Source organism: Rhamphochromis sp. 'chilingali' (assembly GCF_963969265.1).
Source record: "Rhamphochromis sp. 'chilingali' genome assembly, chromosome: 2".
In the NCBI taxonomy this organism is placed as follows: Eukaryota; Metazoa; Chordata; class Actinopteri; order Cichliformes; family Cichlidae; genus Rhamphochromis; species Rhamphochromis sp. 'chilingali'.
Genome location: NC_137930.1, coordinates 38,790,276 through 38,817,532, shown reverse-complemented (window position 1 = coordinate 38,817,532; position 27,257 = coordinate 38,790,276). Strand labels below are relative to the sequence as shown.

Genomic DNA, 27,257 nt, shown 5'->3' with positions numbered 1-27,257 from the left:
TTTTAACACTCACTGCATGCCTGCCCCTCTCTCTGCTCGACCATGAAACAGTTCCAGATGTCTGTGATTCATTTTTGGGGAGTGAATGTCTATAGTCTAAAATGTGGAATCAAAAATCAGTGGCTACCTCCATCTTTAATATGCAGTCTATTGTACTCCCATAGTGCCATGGTCGATTAAGTTGATCAGACCTTGCAAATATTGGGTTATATGTTTCCATGACGAATTCAGTTCATGGTTGTTTATTTATTTATCTATTTTTGCAAAAAAAAATTATGACTTTCAAATAATATTCAATTTTATTTTGTAAACAATAATTTATTATTATTATTATTATTATTATTATTATTATTATTATTATTATTATTATGCAAACGTTTACAGGTTTATTCATACCTCAGACTATAGATTGATAGAGTCTGTTTCACCTAAACTAACACCGAGTGAGTGTTCTGATCTCAAGACGATCTCTGGGGGAGTGTGTCTGTGCGTGTGAGCGTGCGCGTCTGAGTTTAATCGCGGTGTGTGTGTGTGTGTGTGTGTGTGTGTGTGTGTGTGTGTGTGTGTGTGTGTGTGATATCTCAGACGTCACAGCCTGCCGTTGGTCCAGTTCAGTTCAGTTCAGTTCAGTTCACTTTAGATCAGATCGGATCCCCGGATGAGCCGTTGCTTCTCTCAGGAGGTAAACTGAAGTAAACCCGGACCTGGAGGCGGTTTAACCCGGAACAGCCCGAACCGGAACACTGTGTTTGTTTCTGTTCGACCCAAAATAAGCAGCATAAACAAGCAGGGCGGAGGGAGTGTGAGAGCCACCGTTAACGTAACGTCCGTGACGTCGCTCCGCTGGTTTTTCACCAGCACGCCGCGCGTCTGGGGGGTCCACGCCGGGATTTACCAAGTGATCGATTAATCCGACAGGAGCCTGAACCGTGGGATCGGTACACGCGCTATGATGGAGAGAAAGAGGACGGACTGTCCCGCTCTGCCGCCCGGTTGGAAGAAAGAAGAAGTGATCAGGAAGTCCGGGCTGAGCGCCGGAAAGAGCGACGTCTACTACTACAGGTAGCCCATCACACTAATCGATCAGTGGTTACACAGCAAACCGATAATCAGTCAGCAGTTCGGCTGTGGTACCAATGCTGACTCTGGACTGTTTGTGAGCTCACCTCTGTTCACACTCAGTGGACCAACCAGAGGCTCGGCTTCAGTCTGAGAAGTTACAATGTAGTGCACAGTAGCAAAGTAGCCAATCAGAATTCATTCTTAATAACAGCATTACAACAATGTAACAATGTCTGTATGACCAGAGTTGTGGCAGCAGGGGGCCAAGAACAGCTGGATGACCGAAGCAAGCCAAACCAAAGTGCTTGAACATTGGTGGGAAGTTCATCCAGATATTGAGATTACAGTGGACACACCTCATACCTCCATAAATGTGCAATAAGAGCAAAAATGAAACCAATAACGAAAACTAAAAGAAACCCTGCAGTTTCTCTAAAGTCCACCTGAGGCAGACTTTCAGAGTAAGTCAATTTCCATAGACTCCAATATTAAAATGTCTGACTTGAACGTGTTCACAGTTTTCGTTTTTAGAACTTACTCATTTGGGTTTTATCAGGGCTTAAATATAGGTTTCAAGGCCTCACGTTTGTCAGCTCATTTGACTCTTTAAATTGAACCTCTCTATTTATTCTTTTGATCCCATTAATGCCAGTAAATGACAAATAAAATGTCTTTTTGTGTGGTTAATTGTAGTGACAGACCATCCACACACACATACACACAAACTCTAGTTTTGACAAGTGACGTTGTAGCTTTTAGTCAGTTAAATAGAAATAGTAAGCATCTGCTATCTAAATCCCAGAATGTTGATTAATTTAGTCTGACTTTATTAACAATACACTTGCATAACCACCATTGCTTAACAATGAATTGTCATGACCGTTAATGGCCCTGAGTACTATTCACAGAGGTGGCCGTTACCTTTTCACATAAGCTGCCTTCTTGACCTCCTTAAGTAAAAAAAGGGGAATGACAATCTTTGAGCCAAAGAGGGAATCTAAGAGGACATCTTTCAGTATTGTTTAGTGCTGTGATTGCAGCCATTCTCCAACTCTCAGTGAGTAGTACTCGTGGTCACTGATTAACTGCTGTGACAATTTGCATATGAATGAGCATGAAACTGATCTGATCTGCTCATTGTTATGCAATGGTGCTGGTTTAGATCGTTATGCAGTTGTACCGTTTTTAAACTGGGGGAAACCTGCAGAATGCTGAGCCTGGAGTCACTTGGAAGAACAAGTTTCTCCCACTGAAAATGTTTGGTTCAAACAGTGTAACCAAGTTAACATTAGCTGGTAAGTTAGCACTCCACTCCTTGACATGTCTAGCTCCAAAAAACCTGAATGGCGGTGGACAAAATTCTAACACTGAATCTGCAAAATATGTCATCCAAAATGGTAAATGGACCTGTTCTTATATAGCACATTTCTACTCTACTTGAGGACCCTCATTTACCCATTCACACCCATACATCTATGCTGTTTTTTATATAAGTGCTTTCTGTCAAACATTTACATTTAGATTGATGGAATTAGTATGCATCATGAATGTTACAACAAAGGTGGACGATATGCCTGGTGCTCAGTAGTTGACTTTCTGTCGGACTCTGGGACCACGGCGTTGCATTTTGTAGCCATTTCCATTGTTGCTGTGTTTTCTGGGGCTTTTTTTATATTACAAATTTCCTTTTTGATTTCAGTGAATGAGACACTCTCCTAACTCATTGAGTGTCGGCACAGACTAGCCAATCGTTGGCCTGCAGTTTGACGACATCACATTTCAGTACCTACTTGGTTCGCCTTGGAACCCCGGCCGAGCAGGTCTATTTGAGTAGAAACTAATGGAAAAGGGGCTATAGTGGTCACCTTTGATATACAGTCGATGTATAAATTGTTTTTGTAACTGTTTCTTTATCAACCTTAAGGAGAGTCTGAATCTGAAAATGTATCATGGTGTCTCGCTTCAGTGCCACTTGTACATCTATTTAACGTCTCCTGACAGCCACATGACTCCCTTATTGACATATGCTGGGTAAAGAACAGCATGTTGCACTGATACCAGCGGGCATCGTGTAAAGCTATTATCTCCAAATGCTGTACAGTAAGATAACCACTCATTCTAGCTGGGTTAGGCCTCTCTCCTGATGTTGTCAGAGGCAAACTACTGTTGGAAATGTCCATAACACTGAGGATCCTGTCCCTGTGCCCAGACAGCCAACCGTCTGCTTCATAAAGCTGGGAAACGTAAAGCTGGGTGTGCCATTTGTGCTGCTGTTGCCTGAGTTAGCTGGAAGAGACTGTGGAAGTTTCACTTCAACTTTCTATAATAGCTTTTTAAATAGCCTTGAAGACAAGCACAGCAGCTGTGACGGAACTGTGTCCTGTTCAAATAATAGACTGCAAGATGAATTTTACTTTCTGTGTTTTGTGTAAAGCACATTTAAACACAGCTTTCATGGACCATAGTGTTGTATGAAGTATGCACATTCATATACACACTCATGTCATTACATGAAAAAGTAAAAATGGACACAGAATACAGAATTATCAAGCACCAGCACCCAGCAGTGAGCTGGGGAGGTCTGGGAGTAAAGGTGGATTCTGACCTGACTTCAAAGCAGAGATGGAGGTCACCTTTTACAGCAGGTAATAACTGATTCCACAAACATGGAGCAGTGCCTGCCAAAGCTCTGTCACCGTTTTGTTTGAGGTGTGACCTTGGGACATGTAAGCGATCTTTACCAGTGGATCTGAAAAATCAGAGGACTTGAATGTAAATGAATGAGGCTGGTGAAGTGGGGCTTTAGAAGAAATCAGTAGGTGATCTCGGGTTTTCCTGGCTCAAAATGGGTCTTTAGGGGTGAGTAGGATCACATACATTTAAAGGCAATGGCTCTGTGTTATCTTACAGAGCACAAATCTCTGCATTTCCCCTGTCACTTAGGCTTCAGTTTTTTTTCCTAATTTGTAATTTCAGTATATTACATTTTGTTTTCGTTTCGTTGTTAGTTTTTCGTTCGCTCTGATTAGTGTAGATTTATTTTGAAGAGGGCGTACATTAAAGGTATTTTCTGTAATTATTCAAATGTAAATATTTCACCACCAGGGGCCAGACCTCAAGAGGCCTGGCTTTTTTCCCATGACGCAAGAGTGCACTCTTTTACCTGGTTAATTAGAAGTTAAAACGAATCCTTGTGCCGTGCGACAGACTGGCGACCTGTCCGGGGTGTGACCTGCCTCTCGCCTTAGGCCCACTGAGATAGGCTCCAGCTCCTCCCACAATCCCAAATTGACCAAGCAGAAGAGAATAGATGGATGACTCATTGCACCATGTTGTGGTACAAGTTTGTATTGCATCAAAGTACAGTTCAGCCACAGTTCAGCTTGAGTTTATATCTCTTTTAGCACAACACATAAATGAGTGGGACATAAAAGAGTTACCAAAAATGTGTTGCATAAAGTATTTCTATCATGCTTTTTACTACTGCTACTACTACTAGCAGTGCTCTATGACACTGCAAATTTTACTGTCGCTGTATTTACTGTATTGTCAAGTAAACACAGGGCTGTTCTTGCCAATACCAATACTGATAGTGTTACTTTTAAGCTATAAAAGGTATCTGATCACTAAATCACTGTTATTCTGACTTTCCACTGGAATCAGTTACTAAAACAAAACAGAACACACTTTTTAGCTTTTCGTTTGTTTTCAAACTATGTTTTTTGGACATCTGGGATATAAAAGTGTCTGTCTCTAAAGCACTTTGGGTCACCTTCAGTTGTTTTAATGTGCTGTAGGCTATAAATAATAAAGATGTAACAGTCGATAAGAAAAGGTCAGACATTTTTCATACTACATATTCATTTCCTAAATAAAATACTTTATTTGCTGCATACGGAACATAGAGGATAGAAAGCAAGTATCGACCGTATTGGGCTAATATTGATCCAATATCAATACCAGCATATGTATTGATGTTATGAATATTTGGTGGCAGTTTCTTTAAATTCTAGTGATATCCTTTGAGAATTTTTGGATCTTTAGAATGATTTTGAACACAGCTAAAGGTCATGTTAGCTGGAATCATATGGTCACAAAACACACAAATCAGGCATCATTTTGCAAATGCATGTGATTGACATATGAAGGAGGACATGTCCATGCACCCTAATCACAACATCTCTGTGTTGTAGTAAATTATGAAAAAAAAAATCAGTTGAGAGTGAGATGCAGGGTCACTTCTATTTCACTGTTTCTGCACTTTTCTTGCCCCCCGCGCTTCTCTTATCCAGTAATGTGCATTCAGGCAGGAAAACCTCAGCGTCTGTGTCTCTCTGCCTCAGAAATACTCCTGCCTCAGCTCTTCTCCAGAGCAGATTAAAGTTGAGTTTGGAGCGCTGCTTGTTACGTTTTTCCTTTTTGCTCAGCATTCTGCGTCAGATCGCAGAGGAAGTTGCTCCTGGTGCAGCTCTGCGGCATCGTAGCCTTGCCGCAGAGCCGGTGGCTGTTCTTTACTTCCTGTTGATCTGCACAGCTTGGGCCTGTCACTGTAGCAGCTCAGAGACGTCTGAGCTCCGTCACATCCTGAAGGCTCACTTTCAGTTTGGTTTGAAGTGACTCATCACTTCCAGTAAGAAAACCAGTCACAACAGGTCAGTTTACTGGAAGAGCAGCAACGCCCTGCTGAGGCCTCTACCGGTTTCACAAACTCATGTTTATCAGGACCCTTTTTTTACCCTCCACACCCACACGGAATAATTTCAGGCCATAAGGAAACACAGAGTCTTTCAGTTATAGACCGTATAATATTATCCTGACTAACACTAGAGACACTTGGTGAAATGCTGGAAGAAGAGTAAAACTAACTCTTGCTTCTGTTGCTGCTGCCTATGTAGACACTAAAGCTGGTGCACCAGAAACCCAGGGTACGAGATGGTACAGGTATAATCAGAAAAGGTTTATTCCTAGGCAGACGAGGAGACGCCTCCTGTCCCTGTCTCTTCCCTCCACTGGGTTCGTCACGTCCCAGCCCAGCTTACACTGTGCACTGGAGTCTGTCGCTCGATGCCACCACTTTTATCCCATGGCCAGCCAGTCCACAGTGGATTAAACAATGTTTCCCCAATGTTTCACTGGCTCCCAGTGAAATTCCAGATAAAAACAAACTTGTTCTGCTCACCTTCAAGTCCATAATCTTGCTCCTCACATTTCTAATCTGTTAAGCACTACCTCTTCTGGCTGCTCACTTCGATCCTCTTTTTCTATCCAGCTTGCTGTGCCTCCTTTCCGCCTCAGCACCATGGGAAGCAGAGCTTTTAGCTGCTCTGCTCCCAGGCTATGGAACTCTACCCCCAGATATAAGAAACATTGGTTCTCTCCTCCAGTTTAAATCTCAACTCAAAACCCATCAGTTCAAAGCTGCATATTCATACCAACCCACTGTTTGTTCATTTTATCCTGTGCTTTTGTTTTTATTGTTCTTCATTTTGTCATTGTCCTATTATGTGTTCTATTCTATAGTTAAGTGCCCTTGGGTGTCTTGACAGGGTCTTTATAAATAAAATGTATTATTATTATTGTTGTTATTAGAAAACCACTAAAACATGCAATACAAACATTAGAATAAAATCATGCAAATAAAAACTACACTCACAAATAAACACTAAAATCAAAACATTATTATAAATTAATTATAAAAGACAAATACAAATTTCCACTGTGTGACACCTAAATGAATGGGTCTGTGCTGTTACACACTGGACCTCTACACCTTTGATTACCCTGAGGACACACTCACATGTGTATATGAGGTTTGCTGGCATTCATTGATGCACGGCTCTCTTAAAGTCCTCTATTAAAGCATGTAAGTCAGGTTGAGTTCAGGATTCTCCCTGGACCATTGCAGCACCTCTATTTCTTTCTTTTTAGTGATTCAGTTATAGATTAGCTGCTGTTCTAGGGATCATTGCCTGTTGCATGACCCAGTTTGGGGCCAAGCTGTAGCCGCAGGATAGATGGACACATTTGACTCTAGATTCCCTTTGTATAGAGAGGAGTTCATGGTCCACTCAGTGACTGTAAGGTGCCCAAATCCTCAGCACTCCGCCGCTGTGCTGACAGTTGGTCTGAGGTGTTTGTACTGATATGCTGTGTTTGCTTTTCTCCAAATATGGTGTTGTGCGCTATGGCCAACCAGCTCCCCTTTGGTCTCGTCTGGTGGTTTGTTCAGATGCAGCTTTGCAAAGCTTAACTGTGCTGCTGTGTTCTTTTAGAGAGAAGAGCCTTCTCCCCTGGCAACCCATCCCAAACAAGTCCTACTCGTTCTCTTTTTTTCTGATTGTGCTGTTATGAACTTTAACATTTAACATGCTGACTGAGGCCTGCGGAGTCTGAGATGTAGCTCTTGGGTTTTTTTTTGCACTTTCAGTTTGACTTTCAGGTGAATTTGCTGGGATGTCCACTCAATACTGGCGACTGTCTTGAATGTTTTCCACTTGTGAATAAGCTTTCTCACGGTAGAATGAAGGACTTCAGATTGTTTGGAAATGGGATTATAACCAAAGGAACAGGGTTTTTCACTCAGCTACAAACATCGCTTTGCATGATTTACAGCTCATAATAATCCATATTTATGGTACAGCCTCTCATCTCCAAAAGTTGATTCTGTTCATCTGGACGTAGCGTTTTCAGTGGGAGAAACATTTAACCACTCATCCAAGTGACTTCTTCAGTCTCAGCTGACTGCAGGTTTCCCCAATCTTATAAACAGTACATTTGCATAATGACTGAAGAAGTCACTTGGATGAGTGATGAAATGTTTCTCCCACTGAAAACGCTACGTCCAGATGAACAGAATCAGCCTTTTGGAGATTTACTTACCTGGATATGCATCAAGATGTTTACAGCCTCTCAGTTCATGTTCTGTCTGAATTTTTTTTTTATCCCTTTAATTCAGCTTTCCTCTCATTGACTCTACCTTACAAACAAACAAACAAACAATAAATAAATACTCCGCAGGTGGGAGGGGAGTTTGTACTCACTTTCTGAGATGACTATATTACGTATATCCCCTCTATTTGACATAATACTGAGCGAAGAGTGGAATAAGGAATAAGTCTTAGCTTCCAGCTCACAGGGATTACCTGTACACACACTGACCCCAGGCCATGTTAGGCACTCATCATTGGTAATGTAGTATAGGTTCTCTTTATGATGTTATAAGTATGACTTTTTAATGATAGCGTCCTTTCCATTTTATCCTCCAGTCCTTCAGGAAAGAAGTTCCGGAGTAAGCCCCAGCTGTCCCGTTACCTTGGAAATACAGTGGATCTGGCATGCTTTGACTTTCGCACGGGCAAGATGATGCCCGGAAAACTGCAGAAAAACAAACAGAGATTCCGACATGACCCGCTGAGCATGGCCAAGGTAACCCAGATGGATCACACCTGTGTGGGAGTGACTGTGTGTGTATTGTGCTTTAACAGATTATCAGATTAACAAAACTCTTCCGGCAACAGGTCGAAAGGTCACAGGGTAACAAGAACTTTGTGCTTGTTTATCCATCGTGTGAATATACCTGAGTCACACAGACTTATTTGCATAGATAAAAACCCAGCAGCTGAACCTCATGTTATTGGAGAGTCAGAGAGAGTGAGAGCGGATTGAGATGATATTCTGTTTGATAGCAGGGTGATTTTATGCACATGTGACCAGGTTACTTCCTCAAACAGAGGAAGTAACCTGGTCACATGTGCATAACAAACATCAGATTCCTGGTTAAGCTCAGACCTGTTTCTCCACATGCTCAAATACATGATTTCTATGTATTGGGGGAGAATAGGGCCTGCATCCTTTCTGAAATATACACCGGTGGGGTACTTGGATGATGTCTTAGACCTCATAGGCTTCATTTACGCTCCAAATTATCCATGTCGACTCAAAAGCTGACTGTGTGCACGTCCACATGGAAGTGTAATCCCAGCAGTCCTGTTATCAGGGACAGCCTGGGTATATTGACCCGGATGTATTTTGCCCTCCTCGGTTTTACAGCCTTGAGCTTCCTTGGTTTGCTCACTGTTGTCACTTTATTTTTCCCTTTTGCGTATTTTAAGTCTTTTTTTACCTCCATCTCATGGATATTTAGACTCAGATCTTAACCCTGGGAGGGCTAAATTTAAAGTCAGGTAAGGATTTTTAGTTCTGGAAATGTAGAACAAGCCTAATGTTCACACTGAAAAAGCTGGTCATAACCCCTTTATTCATAAATTACTGTCTTTGAGCCTTCTCCTTATCTTGCCTGAGATTTGTTTGGGCATTGTGAAAGTGGGAGAAGTGGATGATTAGTTAAAATAGTTAGTCAGTAGTTAAGGATGAAGTAAGTGGGGTACAGTTAAACGGACGCTTCTTAAACCATGATGTAAAAATAAAAGAAGAAAATCAAGAGGAGGGAAACCCAAACAGAGTGAAATGACATCATAAATCAACCAATCAGCTGTCTCACATGCAGTTTGGACTCACAGATTTCCATCTGGATATGTCAAATGGGTGAAAATTCCAAATAAAAGGAGTTGTTAGATGTTATAAGAGGTTAAAACTTGGTTTTTAGCCCCATAAATAACAACATAATGATAACATTGAAGACAACTGGGAGCATGTTGGTGGCTTTAGATGAAAGCACAAAACCTAGTAATGGCTTCTTCAAAAGTCCATAAACAGACAAACGTTACAAGCAAACACATAAATTATGAATCCTAATGAATTTATGGGCTACAGGGATTCTAGAGCTTTGAGGAAACATCGGACTCCCTCAGTGGATCTTTTTAAAGTTGATTTTCTTCTAATACTTTGAAAACACAAAAAGGAGATATGTATTCAAAGTCGACTTGTCTACTTCCACTCTGGTGTCTTAATTAACACTCGTCCTAGTTCAGGATAATCTGAATGGTAGTTTGCGCTGGGCCCGGCCCGAGCTTGTCTCCACCTTCAGGGTGTTTTCGCCCAGAATCGACATGCTGCTTTTGATTTGTTTTGCTCTGGATGACTTCTCTTCTTCAAGACCAATCTGCATCATCATTTTGGCTCTGACTGGTGTCGGTTGTTTGTCTCATTTATTTCTTGTCTCGTTGATCTTGTCAGTGTTATGATCTAAAATGTGCCATGGTCATCTGCGTTTTAAATTGTGGGTGTTAGATCTGCTCTCTTTGCCTTTTCTCTGCGGCACACAAATAGGGGAACCACTTAGGTGGTCTTGACTACAGACCTGGTAAGTTCACATGTAAACTGTGGAGAAGTTAAGGAGAATTAGGGTGGGATTTTTTCCCACAGTTGTCCTTTCATACATGAAGCACAGCAGGAAATAGTCAGTTTTCTAACTGCTGGAAATGACTACTGCTGGAAATGACTGGGAGATGACGCCTACTCGCTGGCGGTGAATGTCTGGTTTTGGCTAGAAGAGTTCAGAGCTGCAGTGCATGTATGAAACAGCTTCAGACTAGATAAATCCTCCAGATCGGCCTCTGTAGAGACTGTAGTTTGAAGGTGTGAAATGTATTTTAAATGTGTCTGGGCAAAAACACATTGTGCTCAGTTAGAGTAAAAAGTGCTTTATAAGTATCAATCCATTCAACATTTACTGTGATCACTGACTGTAATCAAACATAGACTGTGTATGGTTGTTTAAGTGGATAAAGTGTGGACCAATCAGAGGTGGAGTAGGGTGAAAAAAATAGCGCCTGCGGAGAGAGGCGAGCCATAGCAAGATTTACTTGCTAAACGGATAATCTACACATCCTCAGTGTTAATTTCAGCATGTATGTGTTTGTGTGTGTGCTGTATGGACACGGTTCGCAACCCTGTACTGCTGCTCTTCACACTTCATTACTTATGGGCACAGAGACACACAAACACGCACTTCCTGTTGTTGTCTCAGCTTAGAGTTAACCCTTTAAGCTTACATCAAACACTCACAGAAACAACCACAGGTTTAATATTTCTGCCTCATGTATAGGAAGGTAAATGTGACCTGTAAGGAAGAAAAGAACAGGAGAAAGCTAAAGTAAAAGAAGGATAAAAGGGAGGAAGGACAAGAAGGTGGGAGGGAAGTCAGGGAGCAAAAGAAACCAAACACCAACATTCAGATTTGTGTCTGTCTTATGCAGGGAGGGAAACCAGACCTGAACACAGCTCTGCCCATCAGACAGACGGCCTCCATCTTTAAACAGCCCGTTACCAAGGTTACGAGTCACCCCGGAAACAAGGTGAAGACAGACCTGCAGCGAGCGATCGAGCAGCCCAAACAGGTGAGACGCTGAAACACACACACACAAATACACATACAGGTAATTCAGGAGGGCGAGGTCAGGCTCTTACATAAGAGACGGCTGTGAGGAGGAGAAGAGTGTAATGACAGCTGGAACCACTAGAGGGTGCTGAAGCATCATGGGAAAAGCAGCACACAGAGGACTGAATGATGATTGGAGGGAGAGAAATATGTTGGGTAGAATGATACTGTTAATGAAAGGTGATAAAATATGCATTTAAGCCCCACAGTTCTTCTATTCTAAGACATTCATTTGGGTTCACAGACTAGATGAAAATGAGCTCTTTTTCTGCCACTGAACAGTAAGAGGTTAGCATCCATCAGACTGCCTGCAACATCTTTAGAGCTAGAGTCCAACTTACCCCTCAGTATCGAATTTTTTCCTTGTTGGAACTCTTCACTATAAAAGTTTTTAACAACAGTACTGTTGTCTTTTAACTCTGTCCAGTTAAAGCAGAGCAGCAGGAAAGGAACCTGGTTCCATTATCCTGTTAACATCCTCCAGGTCCCTGCTGACCCATCTACATCCAGCCCTGTTTAAAACCTTAAACCATGAGGCTAACATTAATGTGTGAGTGATGGTTTGAAAGAGGAGTGAAAGAAGCCATCTATGTCCACTGTGAACGACCATCTTTGAACAGAGGTGGTGGTTTACGACACCAACTGTCTGCCATCTATAATCCAGTTTTGAGATCCATTTCCAGGCGCCTTAACGCCCACTCACATCCTGGGCCATCTGACCTCAGGAAATCACATGATAGGGTGGGGCCAGGTTTCACAGTGAGTTCACCCGAAACATCGGCTGAATGTGACCCACACCCGCTTTCACACCTTAACAAATGTGATTAGATAGAGGATCAACAGGGGGTTCATGACCCTCTAGGGGGACACTCCCATACGGCTTAAATCGGGGACTTTCCACAATTTGACCTTAGAACTAAAGAAGCTTCTCGGATGAGAGGTGAAACGTCTTCAAGTAACTTAAAGAAGTCCAGACGCTTTTCTTTCCAAGCTCAATATACTTAGTCTCTGAATGAATGTGCAGCATTAATGCTTTTGGGCTGGCTTGAGTTTTTAGATGTGAATAAACAGATCTGGTAAGCAGGATGGTCTGTGGAGTTTAGGCTATATTTCTCAGATTTCTTTCCTTCTATGCACTTGTCATTGACTCAGGTGTGCAGATTTTCTTAAATTTGTTATTTGAATAAACTGATCTGGCCACTCAGATCTTTGCATTTGTGCTTGTAGCTCAAAATATGCAGCAGCACTGAATATACAGTGATATGTAAATAGTAAATAATACTATTTTACCTCTGCCACACAGTTAGATTCTGCTCTGGGTCAGTCAGCTTACTGAACCGATTTCTCTGCCTCATCAGATATGATCCCAACTCTGCCAACAACAGCTCAAACGATCCCACTGACATCCAAAAATATGCTGTCATGCAGCTTCGACTCCTGGATCAAACCAGGAAATTCTCTTGATAATTGAATGAACTCAGCGCCACTTTTTCACAACCCGCCCAGCGTGCGATGGCCTTTAGGGTTAGGTTGGATTTCAGCTGCATGCTGAGTCAAATATAGAGAATCTAGAAGATCTTTTAAAGATTTACCTTTGCTTTGTAGTTCATCTAAGATTTCCATTTGAGCATTTCAAACAGGAATTTCTGATTCTAACCCTTACCCTGAACAATTTCATGAGGCCTGATGGACATTAAGAGTTTAAAGTATTATATTTGAAAATGTCTTGAAAATGAACAAGCAAAACTAATCAAAAACCAGTGAGATGATCAGATAAACAGCTGTCTGTCTGTCTGTCTGCAGCTGTTTTGGGAGAAGAGGTTGAAAGGTCTGCGGTCATCAGACGTCACAGAGCAGGTCCTGCGTACCATGGACCTGCCCAAAGGATTGCAGAGTAGGTCTCCAACAACAGCTTGAATCCAGTCCTTCAGCCTGTCTTGACCTCTGACACATCTCTTGATCTCGTTCTCTCATTGGACAGGTGTCGGTCCAGATGCGAGTGACGACACCCTGCTGTCGGCCATCGCCAGCGCTCTGCACATGAGCTCAGCTCCGATTACGGGACAGACGTCTGTAGCGGCTGAGAAGAATCCGGCAATCTGGCTCAACACGTCCCAGCCGCTCTGCAAGGCCTTCACCGTCACCGACGAGCACATCCGGTAAGACCCACAGTCCTCAAACAGTCTTTGTCCCCCCTCAGCTCTCAGTCACTACAAGGCATTCGGCTGATTGTAACCAAAGAGGGAGAAGTGCATGCTTCTCCCTCTGACATGAGCACTTGAAGCCGTGCTAAAATGCTAATGTTTGTGCCAGCTCTCTGTGAACCCAGCTCTAAAGATTAATTTGGAACAGGGATTTTCATATTGAGAGGTGAAAGATACAATCAACACACACACACAGATACACACAGCTTAAGAAGGCAATTATGGTACTTTAAAGCTTTGAGTGTCCTGTTGCTGCATTTTTAGTTGTAATTAGTGCTTCTTGTGAGTCACAACTAATCAGAGTACAAAGACATGATACACAGTGTGACTTACACTTTCCAAGGAGATCATTATCTTTGAAGTCCACTGCAAACAAACATACACAAACATGTTAAGAGCTCCGGGGCTTGTTTAAAAGTTTTCTTCAGTATCAAAGTAATGCAGTGGTAGCTGTCTGTGCTTCGGTGGAAATACTGCAAGCCAGACCTTTTAACAAATAGTAAATTTGGCATGCTTCTTGTATCGTCCGTTTATTTTCCTCCACTTTTCTTATGTCGGCTTTCAGAAGAATATTCCAGACATGCTTCTCCAGCAGAGCTTTTCAGTTCCCATTTGGGGAGATGAGGTGCTCCCCGGCCAGATTAGATATTTAAACCCTTTCCAGCAAGTTCAGGTTCTGTCCCTGGGGGGGCTCTACTCTCATCTGGGTATGCCCAGAAAACCTCCAAAGGCAGATATCTAGGAGGCATTGTGATCAGCTGCCTGAACCATCTGTGTTGGCTCCTTTCAACACCTAGGAGCAGTGTCTCTACTCCGAATGTTCAAGCTCCTTTCGCATATCTCTTGAGCAACCTGTTGAAAAGATCTTAAAGACATTGCATCCAGACAACTAAACAATGCTGAGATTTGTTTAAAATTGAAAGGAGAAAAGCTGAATTCGCAGTTAATTCAACAGATAAACTAACCTCGAAGCAGCAAATATCCATGGACCCTGTTTTCTGGGCATAATCTGACCTGCCAGTCATTTTCTTTTAACCCTCTGAAGTGTAAATCCTCACATCCAAATCTGAACTCAACCTTAGATTTTGTTGGGAAAACTGACCTTTTTGGGAAAAAGTGAGGAGTTTTTGATGTGTGTCAGGGAGAATCATGATCTTTCCTGGTTGGTGTGAGTTGGGAGAACAATAGAAAAAAGACATACATGTTAGAGAAACAGAGGATTTATGCTTCAGTGGAAATTCTGTGCCACAGCTACGTTGTAACCACAAAGTCCTCTGAAGCCCTGTGACCTAACCCACGGTCTAACCTGACGTACACTTCAGTAGAACAACTGCGGTGATTAACCTGTTCGGTACCAGCAATTGCTCCTGTGTATTTCTGCCTATTTTTTTGCTGCACTTTATGGATTCATCAGTGAGACAATAAAAATCATATCCTCAATGTATAAGCATAAATGCTTTCCATGATGACTTAGATCTGAGGGGGTTAAATCAAATCATCCATTTACGTATAAAGTTGGTTTAAAAGCAAAAGGACATCTGAGCAGCTTGGTGAACTTCTCAGACAACCAGCAGATTTAAATCCAGACCTTCTTTTACTGCTGTACCAACGAGTTCCTCCACATGGTTCACAAAGCATCTCTTTAATTGACATCAAATGCAAAATGTCTCCTTTTTATCACATTCAGGGTGAAACAGGGATCCTGGCAGTTAGCTTAACTTGTCAGCGGGTGGATCAAATGGGTGCGTCTCACATTCCTGCACAAGCAGATTACTTCTGATTGGATCGCTTCCAAACTCGTGCTGCTTTTCTGCACAACTTAATTAGTTCTGAGTGGATCTCGTCATCTGTCCAGAATATTTTCACGTTGTTATTATTTCATACATCATAGTTTTTGTCCTCGTGAATTAGTTTTTATTCATCGTCTCGTGGTCATCAGTACAAAAAGGCCATTGACACAAAAGCTGGTGTAAACATTAAGCACTGACTATCCTGAGGCTTGTGCAAGTCGGTGCACCATGACCCAGTAACATAAATGATATAAACATGTTTTTTTTAAAAACATATTTAAAAAGTTGTCAGCTGATAGGGTGGTCTGTGCGCTTGAGTGATCAGACGGTTTCACAACCAAATAAAATGTCAGATGTGTGAAAGCAAGGCAAAGAGACGTGTTTGCATATTTAACGCAGCGCTGAGGTGTAACTGGGACACCGCGTCTAACACGATTTTAGATTGGATGGCTGTGTACGGTTCAGACCTCAGATCAACAGAAAATAGCTGAGTGGGTAAACATGAATTGGAGAATGGCTGAGCCGAGTAAAGGTCTTCGTAATAGACTCAAAAGAAAGACTTTCACCTTTAACTCTTTCACTGCATTTATATGTAAAGGTGATGTTTCTTTAGCCGGTTAACATCCAAGAAGACATTGGTGACCTTGTTCTGTTCATCTGGTCCAAAATAAGTGATCTTTATTATTGCGTTTAAGAATCAGGAGTCCTGCTTTTCTTGTTTTTGTCACTCAGTGACTCAGAGAAGTTGTATTCATCTTCACCTTCAGTGTGTTTGAGCAGGTTTTCCTCCTGAATGATGAAGCTGTTTTTAGTGGCGATTTATTCTGCACTTCTATTTACTAAAACTTGGGAAAAAAAATGTTATCCTTGAACCTTTGTACTTGTGTGAATATTTGCAGAAATTTTAATTGCTGCAAGTGCTCTTAAAAATTCTCTAGTAACTTTTGTGCTGATTTATGTGATTCACTCTTTTTATTACTATGTTTCCCCTCTTACAAATGGAAAAGCTGTAATTTAAAAAAAGGTTTTTTTCTTCTTTTCTCTATTTAGTGCAGTCAGATTTTTCTGCTTCGCTCTCATTCGGCTCAGCATGACCAGCAGCTTATTGTGGCTGCATAACTGACATTTATGACTCTTTAGACCGTCTTTTATCATTTATCAGTATGCTAATTGTGCCCTCAGTTGAATCACACACAGAAGTGACAAATCACACACAGCTCAGCAGAAAGCTCAGAATACACTCAGAATAAAATATTTCAAAATATGACAGTAGCTACAGATCCTTATTGTAGGATAAAGATGCAGACTATAAGCTTCTAACGTTAACGCCATGTGAGTTCCAACCTAAGAGTCTATGTGCAACAGTCATGGACTCATGCTAGCCTTACTTAAACCTCGTTAATTCTTGGTTTTACCCCTAATGGATTGTCACTTTTTCTCACTGGAGCCTCAAAGTGGGCTTTCCTGCATCTGCAGCTAAATTCGTCTTAAGAGATGTTGTCATCACCAGTTTTAAACAGATTGCGTCCATTCAGCTTGTAAGCATCGTCCTTTGATGGACATAAGGCGTTGACGTTCTGCGGGTTTTGTAGATTTAGAAACTCCTTTTTACTTTTTGCACACTTTAAGGGATAGCGTAACAAAGAGAAAACGGGATTTTTTTGTAGTTACAGCTTTGTGTCTCTTCAGGCAAGCTTTGGAAGCCTGAATTTGTCAGTTTTTTCCAATTCGTCCTGACATAACTATTCAAGCTCCAGTGGAACTGGAGCAACCTCAGATCTCACTCCGGTAGTTCTGAGGTTTGTCCGAGCCTCCCAAGGTCACCAGACTTGTTCTTCAGTTGTTCATGTGCTGTTTTGACTGTTTTCCTGGACCTGTCGACTGTGTTTGTGCTGTTATGTTTTGAAGCATTTTTAAGGGAATTAGTGGGTCTTATAAGTACGTGTTTCAGACTATCTAAGAAGTTTGTGCTCCAGTTTTGGTGAGTGAAATTCTAGTATTGTACGAGTCTATTACTAATACTGAACAAATAAACAGATGTCTGTGACTTTGTGTCTGCTAGTGTTAGCTAACAGCTAATCTCCTGTCCAAATATCCCAACTTTCAGCACATGTGGTGGAGATGTCCACAAACCAGTTTAAGCAGGTTTAAGCTCCAGTGTATTAATATTAGTGTACTTATAATTTTATTTAAGCCAGGACAACAAAGATTCTGATTTATTTATTTAGTCTCTATTGTTTTTTAATGATTTTAAATGCTCGTGGGCTTGACATTGTTTATCTGGAACGTGAAGTGGATGTTTATCCCAGTTTACTTTTAATGCTCTTTGAGAAGATACAGGTGTGCTCTCTCTACAGTATAGGCCTGATCAATGTTTTTGGCAGATTCTCCAGGTGTTCAGTCAGTTATGGACACATCTGAAGAGTTATTAAAGTGAAAAGCAGCTGTTTCCACTTAATGTCTCATTAATTGTAGATTGCTTGAAAAGCATATCATTTTTCTAGAATATTTTCTGGATCCACTGTATCAGTACAGTAATGCTTGGTGAGTAGGCTAATACTGTATGAGCTAACCAGTGAGATTGAATACAATTATGTGATGCGTTTTCTCTGTTAGACGGTTATGGCGTTTGATGAGCATAGCTGCGTTTTGTGTGTTAGACATGGAAAAATGTAAATTCTCGCCTTCCAGGATGAGACAGATGAGGGTTGATGACTGATGCATGCTGGGTAGGGGGAGTAATCAGTTGTAGTGAGAGGGGAGGATGAGAAGGTGATGAGATAGGAGACAGACAAGGAGAGATGAGGAGAAATGAAGCATGAAGGGAGTCGAAGGGGGGTGGGGTGGGGGGGGGAGGCCACATTGGGAAATTAACATGAAACATGTGATTCAATTTAATATCAAACTGCTAAATAAGTTTTGAGCCAAAAATGTTCAAAGCCTGTTCTTATCTGCTCTGAATGACCTGCATATGGGAGGTTGAAGACATTGGCATTTTAGCTACAGGTCATGATTACCTCCATTATTACTATGATTCCCAGGAAGTATGTGGTTCTTCCTCTACGTGCCAAAAGCTACAGCCTGTTTAATGGCCACTTCAGGTTGACTCCAAAGATGTAGGTAGAAGCTTACAGCCTGATACGAAAAGTGGTTTTATCTCTACAGCTTTGTTTGTACTCCCACAACTATATACATGGTGGTGTTTAGAAATTCATTAGTCTGGATAAGTTAGCAACACAGGCGGCTGTAGCTGTCAGCTAGGTGTCTGTCAACTCAGCTATTTTGAGGCGCTGAGCTGGATTTCTGAACGGTGTGATATGGTAAATGGTAAATGGCCTGTATTTATATAGCGCCTTACTAGTCCCTAAGGACCCCAAAGCGCTTTACATATCCAGTCATCCACCCATTCACACACAGGTGATGGCAGCTACATTGTAGCCACAGCCACCCTGGGGCGCACTGACAGAGGCGAGGCTGCCGGACACTGGCGCCACCGGGCCCTCTGACCACCACCAGTAGGCAACGGGTGAAGTGTCTTGCCCAAGGACACAACAACCGAGACTGTCCAAGCCAGGGCTCGAACCGGCAACCTTCCGATTACAAGGCGAACTCCCAACTCTTGAGCCACGATCGCCCCATATCCCTGTGCTGGGTTTGTTGCTCATCATCATAATAATGTTGGTCCAAGATCAACAACAACAACTGACCAGTCATGTAGTTGTGATGTCACAGCTTTGTAATATGGGAGAAAAAAGTGTTTTTGTTTATATAAAACACTCTTCTGGATGTGTTTTCTTTCTAGTTAGCTTCTTGGCTAATGCTAACTGAGTGCTCAGTACATATTTATCCTACACAAAACCATAGATAGGACACCAGGATTTCTTGATTTATAAGGACATCAGGGCTCCTACTTCCTATTTGCTTTGAATGCCTGTGGGCTTGATATAGTCTAATTTATCTGAAAAGTGAAGCAGCTGATTCTCCAGTATCATCCTGTTGCTCCTGCTGTCTGTGTTGCCAGACCAGGGTCCCTATAAAGCACGAATGCAATTAATACATGCTGACAGCAGGAGGCACTGTGGGGACACACATCTGGCTGTATATATATATGTATATATATATATATATATATATATATATATATATATATATATATATATATATATATATATATATATATATATGTGTATGTGTGTGTGTGTGTCCAGTGGAAAACACTGGGGAGAACAGCTGGCCAAAGCCATTACAGCAGAATCACTCGAATACCTCACGAGATCCTTCCCTCCCATCTTCTCTCCTCCCCCTTTTTCTTCCTATTTTCTTCTCACCTCTTTTACTCCCTTTCCCTTCGTTCTTTTCCATTCATTCCTTCCTAATCTTATTTTGTTTTCATTTATTTTTTCTGTGCTCCTTTCCTTTTCCCCTTGTAATCCTTTCTTATATTTCTTGATGTTTTTCTTCCATCCACTTCTCCTTTCTTTACTGTTTCATTCTTCCTTACTTTATCGGCGTCATCCTTCCCATGTTTCATCCCCCTCTTCCTTTGTTTTCCCACCTTCATCTTTCATCCCATTTCCAACCCTCCTCCTCCTCTGTTTTCCTCCATCCCTCCTCCTCGTATTCCTTTCCTTATCTCTCCCCTCCATTAATTTCCCATTCTCTCCCTCTTACCTCCTCTTTCTCTCTTTCCTTCTCCCTCTCTCTCTCTCTCTCTCTCTCTCTCTCTCTCTCTCTCTCTCTCTCTCTCCAGTTGAATGTGCTTGTCATCTTAAATTGCTCTCATTCCTTTCCTCTCCCTCCTCTTCCTCATCTTTCCACCACCTCTTCCTCCTGTGGCACATCAGGCCAACACAGCTCTGTTTTTGAAATCTCACGTTTTCATTTTGGGTAGCTTATTCATATCTTTCTCCCGCTGTTTGACACAATTTCTATTTTTTTTTATCTCCGTTTTTAATTAAGAGTCTTATTTATCCCATGAAAAGCATCTTTCGATTGACTTGACTGTGTTTTCTTTCTTGATCCAGATTCAGTCTCAGATGTACACATGAGGCTGAGTCTGTGTTCTGTAAAGGATGGTTCAGCACAGAGAGAAAAGCTTACACGTTTGCTTTAAAGTAACTTTGAATTTTAAACTCAGTCTGATTAATGGCTCAATCAAGAGTAGAATTCATCTGCAAAAGTATGTGGACAGCCAGAAATTCATCACCGTGACCATGTGCGACATAATGTCTTCATTTTGATTACATCAGAATGGGTTTTACAGTCTGGTGTTTACATGCACAAATACATTTAATTACAACAGTATTTTTATATAAAAGTGATAAATATGTCCTCAGTTTGTCTTCTTCAGTGAAGATCATTGGATAATAACACAACAACCAGTGAGTATTCTGGATAAGTGTCCTGGATAATTCTTGTTTTTGAACCAGAGTGATCAAAATGTAGAAAGTGGATAAAGCATTTTATTCAGTATGAATAATGCATAACCAAGCACATAAACTTAGAAGCACGTTGCATCTTTTAAATATCCGACAACTGGAACAGACTTACTTTCAGTTTTTCACTAGAAGTCCTACAGTTTTCTGCATAGACTTTGAGTGTAACTGCTTCGTGTTTAATGTGAGCACACCACACCAGGGACCACAATTTACAAAATGAACTTGGTGTCATGTCCAGTAAGACTTGACCTAGCGACTGAGGCCATAAACTCAGCAGGAAAGTGCTTGCAGTACTCATAAATCAAGTGAACCTGTAGCCATTTTCTACACAGCTGCAGCTCTGTGAGTCGCCCCCTGCTGGCTGATAAAAAGGATGCATATTTGAGGCAAAATAATTCGAGTTTCCATACCCAAAAGCTATGTGCATCTGTAATATCCAGTCATGACACAAAATACAAGGTTAAGATGAAACTATTGAAATAGCAAAAAAAAATGAAAAAACAAAACAAAAACAAAAACACTGTGATGGACGCGACCAATTCTTGTAGGCTGATACATGCATCCAATCAGCCAGTAGGACTGGACACACAAAATCAGAACTGTGTACTCTAATTTTATTCATTTTTAATGTAGGTGTCACTTTCTATGATTTATGTTTTCTGTTCATCATCGTTGTATTAAGATTTAGTGCTTGAGGTGCAGGATTAGTCTGCAGGCTTTGATACATTTGCTCTGATTAATAAAGTTGCTTAAGGTTTGTATTTTATAAAAATGGTCTTTATATGAAATTAAAACTGTCAGGAGAAACCAGCAGACTGTGGACTACGAGTAATAGTAAAGACATCTTAATAGAAAAAGACGTGTGTGTGTGTGTGTGTGTGTGTGTGTGTGTGTGTGTGTGTGTGTGTGTGTGTGTGTGTGTGTGTGTGCGCGTGCGTGCGTGCAGGGAGCAGGAAATGAAAGTGTACCAGGCCAGGAGGAGTCTGGAGAAGGCACTGATGGCTGACAGTTTGGCGCGGGCCGCCGAAAACACCCGAGAGCTGCTCGAGGGGAAGAAGGCCTGAAGACAAGACAGGTGAGATGTGGGGGAAATGAGTATGAACGGGTTAAAGACGTCGTCTCCAATGTGCACATGAGCTGCCGATAGGACTGGACAGATGACGTTAACCGGTAGTCATGGTAACTCAACGTGCTTTCCAGAATAGGAGAGCCGGAGGTGAAATATCTGTGAAAGACAGGAAATAAAGTTTCTGTGGAGTGATTTTTAAGCAGTGTCACAGGTCACTGCTGTGAGCAGCTTGTTACAGTGTGTAGTTAAGTTTTAATAACCTCTGGTGGCCACGTGAAGAAGTGTTAGAGACTTTTTAAAGTTATCTCACTCTGTGATGCAAGATAGGCAAATAAAAGTCACATGATCTGCCTGGCAAACAAACCCCTAGGATCAAAAAGCAAACAAAGCAAACAACATGAATCAAACAGGAACAAGGAATAAATAGAATAATATATAACCTTTAAATGTCTTGAATGATGCAGAACCTTATGTGTGTGTGTGTGTGTGTGTGTGTGTGTGTGTGTGTGTGTGTGTGTGTGTGTGTGTGTGTGTGTGTGTTTGGTGAGACTTGTTGTGAATGCTGATGAGACTCTCAGCGTCTGATTGAAACTCAGCTATGTAGCAGCGCAGCAGTGTGTCTGTGTGTGTGATTGATGGGCCGTGGGGTTGTGTGCGTGTGTGTGTGTTTCGGTGGCTAATGTGTGTGTTGTATTACAGTTTGTTTGGTTATTGCCTATGTTTCACTCTGCGGAGCCCGTAAACAAATCCAGATTAAAAAACATTTACTTTCAGAAGTTCACACAGCCATCCATCATCTCGCCCATTTTCCGGCTGCTTATCCAGGTCAAGGTCGCCGTGGCAACGGGACGGCGCAGCAGACCAGAGGCTGTTTTCAGAATGAAAAGGTTTTTGCTGCAGAGTTTCAGACCTCGAAGGGGTTTTACCCACAAAGAAAACTCGAGGAGAACAGACCTGGCTGGTTAAACGTTGGTGTGATTTCTTGAGTCAGTCGGTAAAACTCAAGTGCAGTTTGTCCTGAGGGTGGTGCTAAAGAGCAAATGAGTTAAACGAGTTGATCATGTGAGGTGCAACCTCTGGAGCATAAAAATTAACCTGCAGTTCCTTCATGTCCACTTGAGGCTGGCTACAGATGTGAGGTGTCAATGGTTACAGCCTGTTTGAGTCTCTGTGTCATATTTCTGCTCTGTACATCAAATGGACCGGTACTTATACAGTGCCTTTCTACTCAGTTTGAGCCCTCGGCATCAGTATCTTACTGATACCAAGGATGCTTCAACACAAGGACTGCATGAGCGGGAATCATTCCATCAACCTTCCGATTGGTCGATGGCCCTCTCTCCCACCTGAACCACTACTTAAAGTTTGGGATGTTTCCGCTTTGATTGACTGTTGGTTGCTGGTGTTGGAGGCAGGTGTCACCTCAGTTAGTTTGGACTAATGAACATGTTTGAACTGTTGGTGCCTGCTGGCCTTGTAAAACATATTCAAAATACAGACAGTCTTGCTTTATGCTGTTTATCTCAAGATTATGCTTTGAGTATATCTGATCTCGCATTTGACCTCTAAACACTTTCCTGGTGAGTTTATGGACTCAGTCGTTCTGGGTCATAAACACATGAGGAGGATATGACCACAACCAGTGTGTGAATGTGTGTGTGAATGGGTGGATGACTGGATATGTAAAGCGCTTTGGGGTCCTTAGGGACTAGTAAAGCGCTATATAAATACAGGCCATTTACCTTTTTTTTTTTTTACAACTCATCCGTTATATTCGTTTATATTAGTTTTAAAGCACAAATGTGGTGACAGTGAAAACGCTCAACTCGTGGCTTCAGAGCCATACTTCAGAGGCCAGTGGGTGATGACAGGGCATCTACATTCATGTTTTAAACCATCCACGATCCCTGCAGACTGTTCTTAACTGGATTATTATTGCACTGGTGCAGTCCAACATCACACGTTTCTGCGAGGGAGCTGCAGGTTAAAGACCGGCTAAAGTCCAACCTGACACCATGTTTTCACCTGCACCTCTAGAAAAGTCCAGTACTGCAGTCCATGTGTCTAAACTGTAAATGTCACCTTACTAACCAAAGGTTCCTAGCATCTTCCATTAATGTAGCACTTGACCTTCTAACGGCTCCTCTGGCTCCAGAAAACAAACCAACATGGCGAAGGGCGTAAAGCTGGAGTGGAGTTCCCGTGGCCGTATGCATGTTTCCCGTACGGTCTGTGGGAGGATTCAGCAGCTGAAGCATCAGCATCATGGCGCTCTTCTGTCCGGCACTCGTGTTATATTGCTTTTGTAAGCGTGTCATGATATGTCTGTTGGGTTTTATCTGTTGTTAATAGAGGCTGCAGTTACGTATATGTGTGTGTGTCTTTGTGTGAGTGTGTGTGCTGATGCTTCCTCTAAAAGCTGACAGATAAGGAGGCTTTTTTTAAAGCACATTTGTTTTCTGTGGAGGGAAAATTGTCCATTAATGCAGATTTATGCAGATTGGCTGGATGGAAGTCGTTTGGGCGAAAAGAGCCACTGAGAGTCGAGGAGTGATTACTAATGGGTTTTTATAGCTGGACCAGAGAGAGGGGGCAGTGGGCAGCTTCTCTCTCTCTCTTTGTGTGTATGTGTGTGTTTCTGCTTCGGAGCTGTTGAAACAACCCTTTTAAATCTTTGTCGAATTCTCACATTGTTTGCTTTGCTTCCTGCTGCTCTGACTCTTATTTGTAGCGTCCTGCTAATTTATTTATGTTGGTTTTCTGGCTGAGTTGGCTTCTGCCATTCTCTATCTTTTATGCGACCCTTTATATTCTGCGCTTACTCAGAAACATGCTACACTAGGTGGCAATAACACATTACAATACTGCTGCCATGAACGATGGGGGCAAACACATCTAACGGTGCTGTATTCTTTTCTTTGAATGCATCAGTTTTCATTACCAGAAGTGTTGATGTGAGTTATGTTAGTACTGGTACCACACAAAATCATTTATGTGCAGGAAAAACATTACTGTGTGGTTTAATCTATTGTAATGTGAATGATTTAGGTGGAGATGTATATTTTATATGAATAATTGAAATTGACAAAAAACCTTAAAAAGCCTTAAAAAGTAATTATAGTAAATACAGGTGGGAAGAGGCCCACTTTAGACCCTCTCCTGCATTCTGGCATCTCTGCTACGAAGAGAGAAAGAGGGTGTCTGCTGTTAGTCTGCAGGAAATTTAAAGATGGTGACAAAATAAAGAAGCAGTTTTTGTGCAAACAGATGGGTTTAGGTTTAACTCACTCTTTATTCTACAATCCTTTTAAAGCTAATAAACCTTTGGTCAGTGGTCATAGCTTCTTGCTTCTATGTTTAAGCTCAATGATCAGCTGTTAGCCAAATTTGGCCAAATATTAACAGGTCAGTCTCATTGCATTAGGAGCTATTGTCCATAGCCTGAAAAGACTGAAAAGCGGCGCTGGTTTTTCATGCCTTGTGGGCTTTTTGTGTACTGCTTTTAAGAGTGTAAGAGTTTCTGTGTGAGGTGAAACATTTCTCATTGGCATTTCTGCACTTGTTGGGGTTTGAATTAGGCCTGTGTCCATTTTAGCTTCATGCTGGCACATTTTTAGGCATTAGAAAATGTTACCTTTAAAATGTCATAGATTTGTTTTGGCTTTACAGTTTTTTTCTGTTAAAAACTTTTTCATTTGGGTGTTTAAAAAAAGTAAACAGTGGCTGAAACACCTACCAATGATGCAGTCTGTCAACTGCCTTGATTTTGAGTTTTGATGTAGGACTGTAATCAAAGTTTTACATAACTGCAGAACCATGCATGTTCATCAGCTATTTATATTAAATTTTTTAAAAATGTCTTTTAAGCTGAAGTGTAATTTGTCAAATTGTGTTATTAATGTGCGATTATCATCCTCATTTCGACCTTTCAATCCCATTTCTGAGCAAATATGAGCCAAAAAGAGCTTCCTTTTCAGCACCACCTTTCTCCACTCAGAGGTCTTCCACAGACATAAAGCTGATATCCATCTCCTCGTGTGACTGTGGGGAAGACACGAAGGAAGAGGATTTCTCTAAACATTGAACTGTTCCTTTAAAATGAGCAGACTGCCGTTTTTATCTGATCGAGACTAAAGATTCACACTGCTGACTGAGGAAAGACTGTGACTGATACAAACACACACCAGCATCTATCTATCTCTCTCTCTCTCTCTCTCTCTCTCTCTCTCTCTCTCTCTCTCTCTCTCTCTCTCTCTCTCTCTCTCTCTCTCTCTCTCTCTCTCTCTCTCTCTCTCTCTGTGTGTGTGTGTGTGTGTGTGTGTGTGTGTGAATATTAGCTGTGTATCTTGTAATTTCCAGAGGAGCTGATTCAGACTCCTGCAGCATTTTTCAGCTGCTGGTAATTAGTGCATGTTGAGACACAGAGAATTATCTGCTTCAAAGTCATTCATGAGGCTGATAACTGCTGAGTGTGTGTGCCCGTGTGCTGTCAGTTAGCTGAATTGCCTCGATTAAGCAGCAGATTATCAGGATTTTCTAATTATTAGGGAGTAATTAAGAGTGAGCTGAGGATTATCAGACCGAAACATGGAAACAGTGAAGGAAGAAAACATTCACATGCATTAATACTGAAACAGTAAAACAAAGAAACACTAACACAGCACAACAAAGAGTTCATCATTAAGTCTGGATTTGGCAAACACTAGCAAATCTGAAGGATGCACAATGGCACAGGAAGGGTCTAAAAATAAATGTTTAACTGTGGGGTTGTAGGTTCAGTTACAGGTAAAGTGAACCAAAATCAGAATTAAGGAGGCAGTCTGAATGAGTTGCTAGGTGATTCAATGGATTTGTCATCATGTAATCAATGATTCAAAAGTAGAAACTGGGGATGAAAAAAAGACTAAAAAGATAAATGACAATAAAAAACAACAACAAAATAATGCAGCTTTAATGCAGATGAGATTTTGTATATTCAGTACTACAGCAACATGGATAACAGTTTCAAGGAGGGATTCTAAATGGTATAAAGACAGATTTAAAGCAAGCCAATTTCATCTTGGAATACCCATCGATTCAAAAACTATTTAGATGCTAGTGATTCAGAAAGAAAGATTTAAAAATGGAAGAAAGGGGAAGGTGAAATAACAAAATTATTAAAAATTTAAAGATGTTGGGATTCAGTATGGTTCAGTAAATGAATAGAAATAAAAATGCCTACTGGACTGCATAGGTTAATAGTACAGTTTGAATTTAAATTAGGCTAACGAAGGATAAAAAAGGATAGTTAAGAATAAAAAAAATGGTGTAATCAAAAAATTAAAAACATAAAATTAGAGATGGGATTGTTTAAAA

At 41.3% G+C, this 27,257-nt stretch overlaps 1 protein-coding gene across 2 annotated transcripts in view; it reads left to right on the top strand.

Moving 5' to 3' along the window:
• The first annotated feature begins 383 nt into the window (after window positions 1–383).
• Window positions 384–27,257, top strand: part of mbd2 (methyl-CpG binding domain protein 2) — a 29,942-nt gene continuing 3,068 nt past the window's right edge. The window contains exons 1-6 of one of the 2 annotated variants that reach the window (XM_080874995.1): window positions 422–1,062; window positions 8,328–8,487; window positions 11,220–11,360; window positions 13,205–13,295; window positions 13,383–13,560; window positions 21,780–21,908. In XM_080874995.1, coding sequence (XP_080731121.1) covers window positions 950–1,062; window positions 8,328–8,487; window positions 11,220–11,360; window positions 13,205–13,295; window positions 13,383–13,560; window positions 21,780–21,897 — 801 coding nt within the window. In that variant the 5' untranslated portion in view covers window positions 422–949 and the 3' untranslated portion in view covers window positions 21,898–21,908. Of the gene's footprint in view, window positions 1,063–8,327; window positions 8,488–11,219; window positions 11,361–13,204; window positions 13,296–13,382; window positions 13,561–21,779; window positions 21,909–27,257 lie in introns of both variants that reach the window. The other variant, XM_080874996.1, reaches the window with a different exon arrangement.